Source organism: Artemia franciscana, chromosome 2, assembly GCF_032884065.1.
Source record: "Artemia franciscana chromosome 2, ASM3288406v1, whole genome shotgun sequence".
Taxonomy (NCBI): domain Eukaryota; kingdom Metazoa; phylum Arthropoda; class Branchiopoda; order Anostraca; family Artemiidae; genus Artemia; species Artemia franciscana.
Genome location: NC_088864.1, coordinates 14,031,548 through 14,049,834, shown reverse-complemented (window position 1 = coordinate 14,049,834; position 18,287 = coordinate 14,031,548). Strand labels below are relative to the sequence as shown.

The following is an 18,287-nucleotide window of genomic DNA, read 5'->3' as shown; positions in this document are numbered from 1 at the left end:
ATAGGAGCTTGAAACTTCTACAGTAGGGTTCTCTGATTCGCTGAATCTGATGGTGTAATTTTCGTTAAGATTCTATGACTTTTAGGGGGTGTTTACCCCTATTTTCTAAAATAGCACAAATTTTCTCAGGCTCGTAACTTTTGGTGCGTGGGACTAAACTTGATGAAACATATATATTTAAAATCAGCATTAAAATGCGATTCTTTTGATGTAGCTATTGGTATCAAAATTCTATTTTTTAGAGTTTTGGTTTCTATTGAGCCGGGTCGCTCCTTACTACAGTTCGTTACTGTTTGAAAAATCGCTAGACTCTTGGAAAAAAAATAAATCAGCATATATAAATCCCTAGATTATTGAAGAAAATCACTAAATCAACCAAAAACTCAATTGAATTATAACACTATTTTTCAGTGTAGTGAACAATTATTTTGCTTCTTTACCATGTTCTATACAGACGCACAAATGAGAAGGGTGTAAAATTACTCTCCCCCCTAGATGTGGAAAAATATCTTTTGATTGGTGTTTTGTTTTTCTCGAGCAAAAATTACCCTTTAAACTTGTAAAATGCCTTTTAGCATCTTTATGCAGAGAATAGAACAAAATCCTTGACTCCTCTCTGTATTTTCTTGATTTGTTACCTTGGGTTTATTGCCTAATCGGGGAAAATTGGTTATTGGTGATCTAATTAAAAAATTTTCATTTTAATTTGTTTTTTTGTCTATTCAAAACCACAGTTTTTTCCCTTTAAATATGGGAACTGTATTCTTTTTACTCTAATTGAGCTGTTGTAGTGACTGGACACTAGCGACAATTTGGAATTACATTTTTTTATATTTTCTGGAAAAAATCTGTCCCACCCTTCACAAATTTTAATAATTTAAAGTCTGGGGAAGGTAAACAGGAAAGGTGTGCGAAAGCACAGGATGGCTGGCCCCCAACCCCCCCATTACACTTCCTGGCTGAAGGGCCAAGAAACAGAGATTAGCACCGCCGGTAGGGACTGTAAAGTCTAATGCCGTATTCTTTATTGTTTCTTAAATAAATAAAAAATCCATGGAAAATTTTTTTCCAATATATTTCCGTTTATTACTGACAATTAATTAAAAAAAAAACTTTTTCCACTAAATAGTTTTTCAAGGAAAGCAAAGAGTTCCATTAGAACAAAATTAAGCAAAAAAAAATCAAACAATCTAAGAAGCTTAAAATTACCAAGAATCAGCATCAATAAATAAATCAAACCCAAAACGAACAGAAATTACAACAAATAACCGAGTCAGACTCAAAACGACCAAAAACTAGTGCCTCTCGCGATTTATCAGCAGCAATCAAAACTGACGACAGTGCCATGTTAGTTTGTCTTTTTCATTTTTATTTCACAAGCCAATTTGGTTTATCACTATAGGTTTTTATAATGTACTTGTTTTGCATTCATTTTACTTATGCACTTGTTTACATTTATATGCTCATTTTTTATTTGACAGGCCACTAGGTTTCATCGCTGTATGTTTTTGTATTGTGCTTGTAAATTTGGCAGGTTTTTCACGTTGTGAGAGTTTACTTGTTAATAAAGTACCATTCATTCATTCATCCAGTCTTTACGCTTCAAGTCATACCTACTCTTCAATAGCAACATTCCTTCTGACGTACGCAGCCGAATCATGGCATATTAATGGAGAGCAGGAACCTCGGATCCTGGCCTTTGTAAATTAATGTCTCCGAAGAATCCTTATAATACACTGCAAAGATCGAGTCAAAAATGATGAAATCCGAAAAAAGACCGACCAGCCTCTCAATATATACATCATCCGTCAACGTCGATGGTAATGTCTTAAGAAGGGGAAACCTTAGAACTCTCAACGCAATCTTTGAGTTGATCTCTCAACGCAAATCTCTCAGTCAGACATCCGCTATCTTAAAACGTTTCTGCAGCCCAAGTGGGAAGATGTGCTGGCAGCAGCAGGCTATCGCGAACACTGGAGACTTCTTGTCAATACCATAGGCACCTTTGGAGTCACACGAGAATCTAAAGTCTAAGGTAAGGTACATAGAACGAATAATGTCACAGTCAGATGTGTGAATGCTCATTGTTAAAGATAACCTGTTTTACCAGATCTTTTCATTGCAAGAAACCATTCCTTTTATAATAAGATAAAAAATAAAATAAGAAAGTTAATAAAATTACCTTAAATTGTCGATGGAGCAGAGTAGTTTGTTGTCACATGTGTGAATACTCTTTGTTGACTATAACCTCTTTCAACAGATGTTTTTCTTTCAAAAAGATAAATCAGAGGAAACAAACCATCTCTTTCACTATAGGACGATTCAATTCTTGTAATAAATAAGAATTAGGTAAGTTAACAAAATTACCTTTAGTTTCTCACTGAGCAAAATAGTTCGTTATCAGTACTAAATTAGTACTCCATGTAGACATTAATCTTTTTTATAATCTTTCTTTTTCAGAAAGAAAATTTGACATACCTAACCACTCCTCTTAAAATAAGAAGGTTCACATTGTATAATAAATGAAAAATTTAATCAAGTAATAAAAGCGAACACGAATCAACAAAACTTTACAAACACTGGTTTGAGCAAATTCATTATGAAATGTAACTACAGTATAAAAATCATACAAAATTATACACTAAAAATCTCACTTCGAACTACTAGTTCATGACCCCTTTGAAAGGTGACACCCTGAGTATGTCATCTAAAATCACTTGTTTGTTTAAACACAATTGATTGGCGCATTGTTAACAAAGCATATAATTATACTCCCTAACAATAAAAAACAATAATCGCTTAATATTATACTAACTTAATTTAACAACTATTTACACATGAATACATATTTACAAAAAGGGAATGTTCTTCACGAGCAATTGATGGATTTATTTAAGAAAAAAAAATAATTGCACATAAAAAGCGAAATTTAATAATTCCAGAAAAAGAAAACTTTTCGATTGGGCTCAAACGAGTATTAAGCAAGCAGATATTGACACTCAGATCGGAATCTGCATTTTTTTTTTTAGCGGTGGGGGGGGGATATGACAGAATTTGGTTTAAAATTAAGAACATTTTTGGGCGGGGTCACGTAGAAAAGACAAGTCATTTGAAAATATAATAAACTATGTTAAATATTACAGGGCTTTAGAGGTGTCGGTGGGATAGAAGTTCATAGCTTCAATGCTCCTCTGCCCCCTGTACACATATTTTAAACCCGCAAGGAACAAGCTTGCCATTTACCTTATGTAAAGTATTGCCTTTTTATCATTGTATTTTTTATATATATATTTTTTTCAAATGCAAGAGAAAACTACAACGCTCAAGGCAACAAAACAGTTGATAAATAACGAACGAGTAAAGAACGAGCTTGAAATAAATATTGTAACACTAAATAAGAAGGATGTCGAATAAAAATATTCAATTTAAAACATTAATGCATTCCGCCCCCCCCCGAGGCCTAATCCAGGGTTGTTGATCGTGGGGCGTTAATTTTCAAGGACGGGGGGGGGGGGTACAAGAAACCTTGAAAACGCAGCAAAAATTCGTTTTTATGCATTTTTATTTCGTTTTTACTAGATAGACAAACGCTTCAGGGGAGGAGGTGGTTGAAAACCGCTAAACTTTCTAGATATGGCCTTGGTCTAACCCATTATCTTTTTTAACCAGCTTTAATTACTACTTGAGTAAATTTTTGGATAGACTGGCTGGTAACTTTCGTCTGAACCTAGCATTATTCAAGCTTGAACAAGCTAATTCACAAAAAACTATTGGCACAGATTATCATTTTAACTAATAAGAACCGGTGGCAGTTCGTTTTAAAGCGAAATTAAAGATTTATGCCTGTATTTCACATATTTGGCTATGCCAAATCAGATCCACCTTCGTTCGACAAAGGACAACCTTGAAGGGGGGTGGTCACATGCATAGATGGGAGGATTATCCCTCCTAAATAGTCCGAATAAATCCTATCTTCAAAAATACTTCAAGAATATGTTTGGGAAAGAAGGATAAAACGATCGAAAAACTTCAAAAAGTATAAACAGAATACGGAAAAATCGCAAAAAAATCAAGGCTCCATGACCTAAAGAGGAATTGTCGTGGTAGCAGAGATTTGGCGCAAAACGTTAAATAAATAATCTGGGTTACAATTCTTTTGTAATGTTCAAAATTTTATTTTCATGGAAATAATAGAGAGGGAGCAGTTGGCAGTAAGTATGAGCAAATTGAATCCATTTTTTTTTCATATCTTCATCAAAATTGCTTGAAAATAAAAGTGAGTAGTCCGAAATCAATTAATTCTAATGTCTCTGTGATATTTTGTGTTCAAATTTTGCTAAGAACCATAAATTTTTTAAAAATTTTGCCTGAAAATTTTTGGGGGATAGAAGGAGGATCGGGGGTGGTGGTGGTGGAGTGGTAATTAAGATTTTTCCCCGGGTGCAACAGAGACCAGAACAGCCACTGGGCCCAAAGGCTCCTCCTTTGCACTAATTCTACCTAATGTCCTGGAATGGCTTATATATTCCTGAAAAAGAAGCAGTTAACAAGAATTTAGAACCAGTAAGAAAAATTCAGCTAAACTTTTTCCACACATAAGAAAAAAGGTAAAAAGTAATGATATATCGTTCAAACCCTGCAGAGACTGATAAAGATGACAGACGATATTAAATTTCTTCCGAAGCACACACTATCATCTATATTCCAGCCCTAATAGAAAAAACAATTCTAGTTCCGACTAAGGTCAGTTGAAGAGCAAAGATTGTAGAATTATGATTTCCTGTTTTTTGAAAATAATTTTGATCCCCTCTCCCCCAATCCGTGTTTTCACGCCGTTAATTTCTAAGTATTCGTCAATAACAAAAAATGGCTCATAGTAAAGGCAACTGTTACAGTAGAAAAAAATCTTGACCACTGTCAAAAATACACGGCTATAACTGGCTGGTGGATAATGCCAGAAAAACGCTCCCAGCCGGTAAAAACATTTTCTGGGGAAAGACATATTCAAATAATTAACAGATTTTCCGATCAGAAAAGACGACTAGTTGACAGATTTCCACTGACAGTTTCACATTTATGCAAAATATTTCCTTCTTGACATCATAATTGTCAATCTAATAATATTATTCGCATTTTAGAATAAATATCATCAGAAAAGCGTGGCGCCTGAGTTATATCTCTCGATAAAGGCCAAGATTTATGAAATAAGTTTTAATTCCTTGATTTTAACGGAAAATTGAAACCTGGATTCAAATCAGAAAGTGTCGATCCAATGCGCTTGATCTGATGGAAATAGTGAAGATTCCTACCCATCAAAGTGGCAGAACCTTAGACCTGAGGCTCACTGATATTTACCAATGTCAGTGAATTTTACCTTCCTCTCCTCTCAATGGGCCCATTACAAACCTCTTATCATTTTGTAATCCTGTTACAAGCGAAGAACAACATGCCGAAACCGAAATGAAACAAAGTGACAGTTCGTCCGCAGAACCGGGACCCTATATGTGCCTTAGGTCAGTGGATTGATCATTACTCATTCGAAGAAATATGCTCAATCAATGTCTTGAACCTTAAAGTTGAAACACTCAACTTCCTGCTGCTCGATAAGTTCCATGAATTCTTCCCGACAAAAGTAGTGCCAGTTTTTGAATCTGACAAGCCGTGGATACCGAAAGACTTGATGCGATTGATCAAACTTAGATGCCGACTATATAGTTCCAGGTGTATTTCAGCTTCGAAAAAGGTACGGAACAGCAATGACAAAGTCAGTAGACATGCTAGAAAGAAGTATGTTATTGAGAAAATTACCCCCTTGTTTGATACTGGTTCAAGTAAGTGGCATTCGGCAGTCAGAAAATGACAGGAAAATCAGTTAGTTGTGAGCTATGGATGCTGAAAACAGATGGGACTTTGATATCAGCACAAGAAGTCAATTCTTTCTTTACCGAAATCTGCACTACGTATCCATCATTGAGTGAAGTTGAGTTGAATATTATGATAGAAGACAGCGATTGCGATGAAAGCAAGCAAATTCTTAAGTACAAAGTTTATAGGGAGATACAGAAACTGCGAAAAAACTGTGCTTCCTATCCTGGCGAGTTGCCAGTAAAACTTTTGCGTGAATACACTAAATTTCTTGTGAAACCTCTAACTTCGGTCATTAATCAGTGCTGCAATGATCAGTCGTTCCCGCGGCCTTGAAACAAGCTTATGCACGTGTCGTTCCAAAGGTGAAGCATCCCAAAAGCCGTGGTCAGTTAAGACCCATTTCAATCTCGCCGAACCTTGCCAAAGTCACGGAATCCTTAATTTACCGTGAACTTATGTAACAAGTCGCAGATTCACTTGACCCGTACCAATATGGTTGTTAAAAAGGATGTTATACCACAGAATATTTAGTTAGACTTTATCACCTGGTCGTACAATGACTCGAATCTGGAGACGCTTTCGTTGATTACAGGAAAGCATTTGATTTGATTAAGCACCTCGTGGCTGCTACGAATCTTAAGAGAATCGGCGCACGTAAACATATCTTACTGATTATTATTGATTTCCCACGTTCCTCTCTTTGGGAAGAGATTACAAGTGAAGCCCCTTAAGACACCAAATTGGCCGCTCTCCTTGTCTTTACGGTAATTAATTACGCTATGGCACTTCTTAAGTTCACAGTAGATACAAGCCAAACTAAGCCCCAATTCAGCCCTGATCTTTTAACAGAATTCAAAGAAGAATAATAGTACAAATAGTTTGCCGATCAACAAAAGCAAAACCAAAATCGTAAGATTTAATCCGCTGAAACGAGATCTTGTTCGCCCAACTCCTTGGTTTCCGCTTGTATCGTCAGCTACAGTCCTGGGAGTTAATTTCAGCGTCGATTGTTCATTTAGTGCTCATGTTCAAGCGCTAGTCCAGAAAGACAACTGTGTACTACGTTCTTTGATTTCAATGTACCGCTTGGGGTTCCCAGTAAATCAGCTGAAAACGGCATATCTAACACACATACGTCCAATATTAGGATATGTATGTCCCATTTGAGAGCCAGATTCATAGTATTCAATATCTAAGTGATGATATGAAAGGAATCCAAAAAAGAGCAGTTAAAATGATCCTTGGAGAAAAATTTGTAGATTATGAGTCTGCCCTTGAGTCTTTCAAGATTGAAACTTTTAAATTCATTCCTGCCGTTTTTTACCAGTGCCTTCAACAAAATGCCTTAGGACTAGGTTTGTAAATGACCACAATAGTTAGTTTGTGATTTTTATCTACAAATATAAAAGCTGTCTTTACATAAATGATTTCTGATAAGAAGTTCGGTAAACAAAAGAAAAACTCAAAAACTTTCAAGCCCTTGAAAAACTTTCAAAGGGGCTGACGCTATGTAGTTAAGTTCAGTGAAGATTAAGGAAATTTCACATTTTATGGAAGAAATCCGCTTACGAAAAAACTGGTTTCGGCCCACTGTACAGCCATAGCAAATATTTTCCCAAACGAGGCAACTGCTCTTGCCAGCCTATACTTTGTTTTGTCAGTACACAAAATTCACAAGTAGTTTTCAGTTGAAATCGAAGACCTAACATTAATTTGACTTCAATTGTCGGTAGAATTAAGAAACCCAAGATGAGATTCCTTGTGAGTGATATATATATATATATATATATATATATATATATATATATATATATATATATATATATATATATATATATATATATATATATATATATATGTATATAATCAACTGGCCTTCACATTAATAAGACTAACTTTTAAAGACTTTAATTTTAAATTTACCTTCTTTTTCCTCCCCTGCAGAACAGTAAATTTAAACGGAAATTGGTAATGCTATAATTGTCTGTTTATAGAAATCCGAATGAGTTACAAATATTCATTTGAAGAAATTTTTGAAGAAGTATTTTCAAAACTATACGCTTCACGTCTTTTTATGCATAGCGTATGTTCCATCCAAAAGAGAAAAAAAACGAATCAGTTTCAGAATAATACATAGAATATTGATCGACCTGCATATCAAGTAACTACAAGGGCGTCAATTACAAAAGGGCTACTGTGGCTTTAATTCAAACATTAGCTGTTATATTGCGACTTCTATGAGCTGACTTTTGACATTCACGATCATCGGAAAACGGTCAAACCAATATACATATTTCGGCAAGAATAGACACTTCCCCAACCTCCAATTTCGAACTGAAGTTGACAGTGACATTCTAGAAAAACCAGAAAATAATGGAAAGCGTTTTGGAGATTAGTAAGAAAAGATAGAGAATTATGCTATAGAGAATCCTTACATTTAGCAAAACTTTTGGAAAAGAGTATGCTCGTGAGGAGGAACATTTTTTTTCAATTTTTGTCAACTGGAATAATGGATTTTATGTTGAAATTATTGCTCACCAACACTGGTAAAAACGAGAGGTTGTAGAATAGCCTATAAGGTAGACTTAAAAAGAGAATCCACACAGCTTAAAGAACACCTTTTTGGCAGCTATTGGTTTTAAGCACTAAACTCAAATTAAAACCCCAGCTTTGAAAAAGCTTTCACAACAAAAATATAAATTTAACAATTACCCAAACTCTCAATAGTTACAATTGAAGACTTAGTTGTTTTTTTGTTTGTTTTTGTTTTTTTTTTCACGGGTCATTCTTCAAGTCAATCTCGAGGGGGTGGAGAGGCATCTTATAAAACAATAACTTCTAAAATAAGTAAATAAAACGATATGCATTCTTGAAAATCTACAATGTTCGTGATCCAGACCCATTTAAAATAGAAAGTTGTTGATTGGTTTTAATTTTGATTATTTTTAAATTAATTTTAACATTGATTTTAATTAGTTTCTTTTTTTTCTCAGAATTCGCGATAGGTTTCGTTCTAGACAGTTTTATAATCCAACTTTGCTTTCCCTTGATATTCTCTATTGGAAGTTAAGATATGGCATAACAGCCCTTTAATATCACTTAAACCTAACAGACAAGCATCTCGAGCAGGATATTAAAACCGATGCAATTACTCTGATGTCGAACATCGACGATACGTCGAAACCAAAAGACCAAAGACTGTCTACAATTACATATAAAAGGCCATGTAAAAATTTAAAAAAAGAAAAATAAAATCCAGTGGTTGTTTCAAGAACTACTTATTTTCAATGTTGCCATATAAAAATATTCCACTAATTACAGCTACTTTATCATGATAGATGTACAAAAGTAAAACTTAAAAGGTGACATGCTAAAATATTATTAAAATCTAGAAAGCAAGTTTATCTCCCTTAAAGTGTTTTATTTTGTGTTTAAGCATGCTCAAATTCAAAATCCAGTTTTTGAAGCGGCTATTTGGTAATACCTGTTCCACACAACACTGAATAAATATTTGGATTGCAAAATTTGAATTCATATGTATGCAAAAGATCATTTAATTGAACAAAGAATTAAAATACATCATTATTTACCAGTATTAATAACCGAGTGTCTGAATATGAAACACACTGCCAATATTGGTTGGAGAAGCCATTAATGGCGGCCAAAATCATACCCATTGGGAGAAGAGGTCCATCCCCCTGGACAATTGAAGCGCCAACCTCAGTGCAAAAAGTTTCCTGGAGGTACAATTTGAGGTTATAAAAAGAAGCTCTCTTGGTATTACGAGTTCTGAGGATCAAATACCGCTTACCGTTGATCTCTGGCAAAGGAGAGGTGACTCTTGTCTTTCTTCTGATCAGCGATTCCCCCCCCCCCACAAGGAGGGGGAAGACAATGGTGGACACTTAGACACTACCATGGAGTACTTTTCTAAAAAGGGAAAAAAGGAACGGACAAGCACTATCTCAAAATACCATGTCCGAGAGGACACCAATAACCAACCATTTATTGGTGCTATATAGATATTTTTATTTATTTTTTTGGGGGGGGGGGATATCTGAAGGAAATGGGCCTTTGTGGTCTAAGCATAGACTAAGTTATGTTGTTCTACCCATAATAATAATAATGATAATAATAATAAAAATAATAGAAACTTTCAATTGTCATTTTCAGGCACAGTTTACAAGATAGCACCAGCATGAGACTCAAGTAGTGAGTTAGTCCCACACCGTCAAGATGACATTAGTAGGTCATTTTTTCTTAAATCACAGGGCCAACTTCACCTCAGAAAGGTAAATGAAGACACTGCTCAATATCCAAGAACTTCGAACTACAATTCGAGTATTCCATGCGTCTTTTCTTTCCAAACAGATTACAACTTACTTAGCCAGATCTTCGTTTATATTCCCTACACCTTCGTAGGTAGAATATCCACACAGCTAATCATGTACATACTGCCTCAAGAACATATGATTCGTCCAGTATTTTAGCAGTGTAATGTTACCCAACATTTAGCATTAGGTATTTGATTAAAGGTAAGAATAAGTAAAATATTTGGATCTTTCAAACAATACACTGATTTTACTCTAAAACCAAAACCCTCCAGATTTAAAATTCACTTTAAACTAGATTGAACATGCTTAAAACACTTATTTTCTTAAACATATCGTTTTATATGTAAAATAAATATTTACTTTAGTCTATTAATGTTTGAAATAAACTTGGCCCGACAAAAGGAAGACTTTAGCACCCTGGATATAGACACTCATCACATAGGTTTTAAGTACGAAATTTGAACAATAGCCCATTCAATTTGGAAGATTGTCACAAACGCAACATAGTATATATACTATAGTGCACCAACGCAGCATAGTATATTGAGTTGACATGGTTGTCAAAAAAATAAATAATAAATGGCCAAAAAGGTAAACAAATGGAAAAACATAAAAAATTCTGAAAAATTCGCAAAATCAATGTTTTGAAGGGAGGTCCAGACCTTAGAGCTCCACCCCTGGGAATGTGGCATCCAAGTCTAATCAACTAGTTGTAAGCTTGGAAAATCATGCAAATCCACATTCAATGACATCGTGAATTTTGTTGAATTCGTTTGAATCTGATGCGATCGTCCTTAAATTCATGATCAATCTGGAGTATCATTTGGGCTTTTGCGACGTCAACACAGAACGCTCCAGTGAGAGTTGATGATGCAAGTGACATAATCCAGCCGATTTTTTCGGCAATGCTAAGACTGGCTTCGATAAATCGCCTAAAATAAGAAGTAATTAGCAAAATACATATTAGGTTAAAAGATGTTAAGCAATTTTGTGTCGTCAAATTTCAGATATCTTAACTTTAAAAGAGCTTGCTTTCAAAAGTAAAGCAAGCATTAAAACATGAAAGGTTTTTAATACTTTCAAACTAACAAATTTAGCTCAAAACAAACAATAAAAATACGGTATTCAAAACTCGTCCACCAAATTTAGCCAATTTTCTTATAGTTTATTAACAGCACCTAAAACACAATATAAAAAATTCAGGTGATTTCCAGACTTACTATCCAATTCTAACACGAAATACGAAAAGTCTATCCAAATACGAAAATATTTCAATACTTTCAAACTAACAAATTTAGCTCAAAAACAAATAATAAAAATACGGTATTCAAAACTTGTCCACAAATTTATCTCTTTTTTTTAGTTTACTAACAGCATCTAAAACAATATATATAAAATTGGGGTGTTTTCCAAATTGACTATCCAATTACCCCAACAGGCAACAATAAAAAAAATGGTACTAAAAACTTGTCCACCAAATTCAGCTGAAGAATGTAAAATAGTCTATTAGCAACACCTAAAACACACAACTTAAAATTCAGGTATTGTCCAGGAAAAACAAAATCTACAAACAAACCAATTCACATCGAACGTAAAATTCCCTCAAAATGACGAAAGAGGCCGCCCAAAATAAAAATACTTTAGTGCATGTTCGCGGGCACTTTTGTAGAGGCAGTTGATTTTTGGTAATTCTTTGGTTTTTTAATTCATTACAGTTTTTCAGGCCTATTAAAATTTTCATTTTATTTTCTTGGTTCGTTCAGTCTATTCCACTCCATTTTTATTTCTTCTTACTATATAAAGCTTGTATTTTCTCTCATTGAAATTTCGGTCAAATATTCTTGGCAGTAATAATCCGCCAAGCCTAACTGTGAGGGTATATTATACTAGTCATATTATTCTGATTTTTTTTTCCAGCCGAGCATTAGCTATAATTTCCTCATGTTTTTATCTGCATTCAAAGATAAATTTTTTATCAAATGTGGGCTATCGAGCTCGTTATGTACTTTTGTTATGTAAAACAAAATCAGATTAAATTAGTTTCATAAATATTTCAGTAGTATTGATACAAATTATACATAAGACAAAATAAACTCTGATTCCCATCCCTCCAGCACTACCCCAGCTCGAGTCCAAAGCAAACCTATGGCCAGAGGTCGGCTTTGCTAAAAAAAAAAAAAAAATAATAACAACCAACTAATTTATCAAGCATGAATCCAATTTTAGATTAGCCAACATTTATATCAAATAAACTTGTCTGATTATGATGAATTTTATATTTAGAACACGACTGTTGTTGTTTGATGTTTTTTCTATATCTTAATGTGTTGACATAGTTGCCATAATGTGTTGACAATAGCAGTTGCTACTCTGGATGTTCAATGTTGTTGTATGTCCTAGCTCTTGTATTACTTCATTGATATTTTATTATTATCATTTTTGTTTAATTATTAATTATTGCATTATTATTTTAAAACTGACTTGATTTTATGCTATCGATAATTACAAAATATTGATAAATTATTCTTTCGAGAAAATGTTTATGAACTCTGTTTACTTCTTGACTTTTGTCTTAGGAAAATGACAACAGAGACATGATAAGTATCTTGAAAGCGTAAAATTGGTATTAATGCTAATTAAAAAAAAAAAATACCCAAAAAACATTCCTGAGATCTTGGCTTTTCATGGCACTAACTTTCCCAATATTCACTCAGTGAACAGCAGAATAAAATTCTGATTTTAAATCTAATGTAAGACTTTTCTCTCCAAAATTTTTTTCCAGCAAATGTTTCAAAACCACCCCTCAGTCAAGACATCAAAAATATTTGTAAAACAAAGAAATGACAACGTATAAACAACGAATAAGACTTGTAATTAGCACAATGGAACGAGTATATATATATATATATATATATATATATATATATATATATATATATATATATATATATATATATATACTAGCTGTTGGGGTGGCGCTTCGCGCCACCCCAACACCTAGTTGGTGGGGGCGCTTCGCGCCCCCCCCAAGCCCCCCCGCGCGCGTAAGTCGTTACGCGCCATAATAGTTACGCGCCATTGTAGTTGTGTCCCTATGTCCCACCTGTGAATATAGATAGATATATATATATATATATATATATATATATATATATATATATATATATATATATATATATATATATATATATATATATATATATATATATATATATATATATATATATATGGTTTTAACTACGTAAAACTTGCGAATATACAACATTCTTTGCTGTCCCATTGTCTTTGCATATAAATAGATTGTCAGGTTTACCGACTCTTGAACATGCAACATATAATGGTCCATGGGAAAACAATCTGTATTCAGATCTATACCTCATGATTCTAATGATTGCCCTTGAGCTTTGTTGATGGTGATTGCTAATCGACCATTCCCTGTCCCGGTGTCCCGGTCGTCATTTACATCCCCCTGTTTCCCCCGGTGTCCCCGTTGTAGTTGTGTCCCTGTGTCCCGGTCGTCATTTATATTCCCTGTGTCCCGGTCGTCATTTGTATCCCGGTGTCCCGGTCTGTATATACATTCGTTTTTTAGTTTTGTTTTTCTTTTTATTTTTTTGTCCCGGTTGTCATTTATATCCCCCTGTTTCCCCCGGTGTCCCCGTTGTAGTTGTGTCCCTGTCGTCATTTATATTCCCTGTGTCCCGGTCGTCATTTGTATCCCGGTGTACCGGTCTGTATATACATTCGTTTTTTAGTTTTGTTTTTCTCCTTTATTTTTCTTTTTTAGTTTATTTAGATTTTTAGATTTTTTAGTTTTTTTATTAGTTTTTAGTTTTTTTTTTCTTTTTAGTTTTTTTGTAGTTTTTACCTTCTTTTTAGTTTTGTTAATTTTTTTTTTTACTTATGTCCTGGTCGTCATTTATACTCCCTGTGTCCCGGTGCTTTGTTGATTGCTAATCGAACATTCCTTTTGTCCTGGTCGCTTTCTCTTTGAGTGTCGTCATTTATTTTAGCTTATTTTTCAGTTTTTTTATTTTTTTTTTATTTTTTATTGTTTTTAATTTTTTACCTTTTTTTAGTTTTTTTAGTTTTTTTAGTTTTTTAGCTTTTTTACTTTTTTTATTAGTTTTTAGTTTTTTTTTGTAGTTTTTGCCTTTTTTTAGTTTTTTCAGTTTTTTTTTAGTTTTTTATTGGTTTTTACCTTTATTTTAGCTTATTTTTCAGTTTTTTCCTTTTTTTTTAGTTTTTTTTAGTTTTTAGTTTTTTTAGTTTTTTACCTTTTTTTAGTTTTTTTAGTTTTTTTAGTTTTTTTAGTTTTTTAGCTTTTTTATTTTTTTTATTAGTTTTTAGTTTTTTTTGTAGTTTTTGCCTTTTTTTAGTTTTTTTAGTTTTTTAGCTTTTTTATTAGTTTTTAGTTTTTTTTGTAGTTTTTGCCTTTTTTTAGTTTTTTTAGTTTTTTAGCTTTTTTATTTTTTTTATTAGTTTTTAGTTTTTTTTGTAGTTTTTGCCTTTTTTTAGTTTTTTCAGTTTTGACGTCACCTGATCCAGTTTTTTCAGGTGACGTCACCTGACACATCCATCCATCCATCCACAGACAGACAACTTATTTTTATATAGATAGATATATATATATATATATATATATATATATATATATATATATATATATATATATATATATATATATGTGTATATATTTATATATACATATATGTTACCGCTAATGTCTGCAAATTTGTGAATGCCGACATCCACCGGTGAATGTATAAAATACTTTTTCTCTCATTGGATTTAGCCAACGTTGCCAGTTAAGTTCTTCAATTTAATGCAGGGTTTGATGATGCGAGGTTAGGTTAGGTAAGATTAGGTTTGATTAGCTTAGGTTAAGTTTTTAACCCATTTCTGATATTTAGAACCAAATTTAACCTAATCTGATCTAACCAAGCATAAACTAACATAATCTAACCTAACCTGACTTTTACCATCATAGCTTGCATAAGACTGGAAAAGCTGACTCACAAAGCTAATTGAATCCAAGCAGAGAATTTCAGACATTCATCGGTGAATGTCAACATTAACCAGATTTCGAAAATTCACGGTAACTTATATACTACAAAAAGCCTAAATATACTATAAAAGCCTACAAAAAGCCTTTATAAACGGAAAAACTAGAATTGACAGCTTTTACCATGCCATTTATATATTTTCATCTCATCTTATTTATAAATGGAAAGACACCGTGGTCTAATAAATCTTTTAAATCTAAAGGATTAAATTTATGCTCTAAAAAGCGTTTTTTTTTTCTCAATAAAGAATAGGAAAAAATTCTTAGCAGTTTTCTTTCTATTTAATTGACAGCAGATGCTTGCAAGCTCTACTATCAAAGGATCAAGGTAATAGAGGACGATTAGAAAAGACCACACCCTTTTCTCCTCCCTAGCTAATAACCAATCCAAATATTAACTGATTATTATTTCAATGCTAAGATTAATAATAATAATAATGAAATACAACAGTCTTCTACTTAGCATTATTAGCGCTATTTGCCTTATTTTTGTAATTGCTCAAAAGTGAATTGATTCCACAGCAAACGATCCTTTGTATATTAAGACAAGAGTCGAGTCAGAAACCGAGGCTCAGATACAGAGTTGGGTAAAAATATTTAGTGTACGTTATTAAATACTTACTAATAGCATATAGGCCAGTGGTGGGTTGTTTATTTTTTCCTGGCGACACAGCGTATGAATGTCGGTTGACAGCTTTTGCAAAGAGTTGCTTGCTGAAATTCTGCTGTTCCGAAGCTGCCTCAACAGGTAGCGGAGGAAGAGGAGTTGTTGCGGGATCAAAGGGCTTCTCATTTGAGGTTAGGCTGCAATGATAAGTTCATTCAGTGTTTTTCTAATCAGTAATAAAGATATTGCTCTGACCTTTACCTTGACAGGGAGTTGACCTCATTCGTTTTAGGATCAAATCACCTTTTTAATGGAATAAGCAAGGAATTACAATGGGGCATAACCAAGGCTACAACCGGGATTTTGGTTCTGAGAGGGGGATGGCAAAAAAATCTACTTTTTTTTACATTTGACCATAAAGTTTCATAAAGATGATTAATTTTATTTAATTTTCAATATTTCAGGGGAAGGTTTAAGTGAACGCCTTCCTAAGGTAAAACTTTGGGAACAGCTATGTACATTTTATACAGCCCAAAATGACCATAAAGCAAACAAATTAGAACATTACCTGCCCCAAAAGGTAGTAGAGCAAAAGCAGTAGTAGATTGCTCGAAGGGCTTCTCATTTGACGTTATGAAGCAAGAAAAAGTTTCCTCAGCATTTATCTATGCATTAATAGAATCCCTTTTTCGAGCTTTTACCCCTAGGATGATAAGGGCTAGGATGCCCGTAGCTTTTGTCCCTTTTCTGCTTTAATACGGAGCCATGTTTTTATCTACTTTTTTTTATAGAAATTACCCGAACATTTCCCCATATTAACATCTTTATTTCAATCGGGTGGATTTAAAATCTCACCACTGAAACGAAATTTGATCTCTGTTAGATTCAGCTAAATTTCCTGTAACAACCCGCATGGTCTAGAGAGACCTAAACATTTTCACAGAAAAAAAGCTAAGTTCAGCAACCGTCAATCCTAAAACCACAGGTTTTGCACAAAGATAGTTAAAAATTAACCTTAATTGATGTTAAAACTACTTTCGTTCAATTAGACAGTCACTAAAAAACTTGTCAAATATTTATAGTTGACCTAAAATGTTTGTATGAAATATATAATTATGAATATGTTTTTTCGGAATTTGAAAATAAAATTTTACTGATTACCAAACAAAACTTAATTGTTAAACGTCTTTTTAAATAACTGAGGTGAATACAATCTATGAAGTTTTGACTTATTTTTCCATTAGTAAAAATCAGCCAAAAAAATAGACCTCAGCTTTTCTTTTCTATTTGAGAAAGAAGCGGGGGGGGGGGACTATATTACCAAATGAAGCTTTAGTCAATCTTTATTCTAAAATAATCTTTTAAGCTTGACTAGTGAAATATGCAATCAAAACTTCATAGAGGGGGATCTATACCATTTTCTAGGGGGAAAATTGGATGTTAAAGAGAATGTGATCCAAAAAAATTTTAAATATAAAAACATAAATCGTATTGATAAAACATAATAACCACAAAGAAATTTGATATAAAAATATAAACATTAAACTTTCATGAAAGAAAATGGATTTTTTTTTCTCGTTATTTTGGAAAGGTTGAAACATTATTAAAAAATCTGCAATTGCTAATAATAATACCGAGATCATCTGACTAATCTGAACAAATCTGACAGTATGACTGAATGCATCTATGGTCCTAGTTTGCTCAAATTATTAGTCATCCCTGACTAACCCGACAATTTGCTTTCCAATTTTCCCATCATTTTACTGTGGGCAGCTAATTCTAGTCTTAGGATGGTGATTGATGGTACGACGAGTTGTCGTTATCAGCAGTAGCATTACTAGAACCGGAAATAGAAAAGGGGGGAAAAGGTATAATAGACAAAGGTTCCCCACAGCTCCTCACAAAAGTACTGCAAACTTAGAATATTAATTACCTTGATGTTTGCTTCACAACAAGAACTGGCTTTGGTACAGACCGAGATTGCCCTGGAATGGGGGGAAGTGGCTGATTCTGAATCGAAGACTTGGGTAGTGTATCCGTTTTCGAAGCTGACATGGCTTTTGGCAAGGTATCTCCTAGAAAAGGAAATATAAATATCAATTATCAATAAGAAACGGGGGGAAAATACTAGCATTTCCTTGTCCTAGTTATTGTATCGTTAGATTTTGTACGCACACTCATGAATACATGGAAGTTCTAGAAAGGTAGTAAATCAGCTTTGCTCTTTGATAAATTCCTTTGTTTCTTTCTAATGAATATTTCTGTCTAACGCGTATATTTTATACGTACTTTACTAATGAGTACACCGAAATTTTAGAAAGGCGCTAGAATAAACTTTTCTCTTTGATAAATCCCCTTATTTTTTTCTAATGAACATAAATTCAAACATAGAGCGACGACGACAGTCGAATTC

General features: G+C 33.4%; 1 protein-coding gene across 1 annotated transcript in view; it reads right to left on the bottom strand.

Annotated features, from left to right (window-relative positions):
• Positions 1-2,511: 2,511 nt before the first annotated feature.
• Positions 2,512-18,287, bottom strand: part of LOC136037565 (protein expanded-like) — a gene marked incomplete at its 5' end in the record, with an annotated part of 106,629 nt that continues 90,853 nt past the window's right edge. The window contains 3 exon segments of the mRNA XM_065720290.1: positions 2,512-11,134; positions 15,890-16,071; positions 17,808-17,949. Of these exon segments, the coding sequence (XP_065576362.1) occupies positions 11,022-11,134; positions 15,890-16,071; positions 17,808-17,949 (437 nt within the window).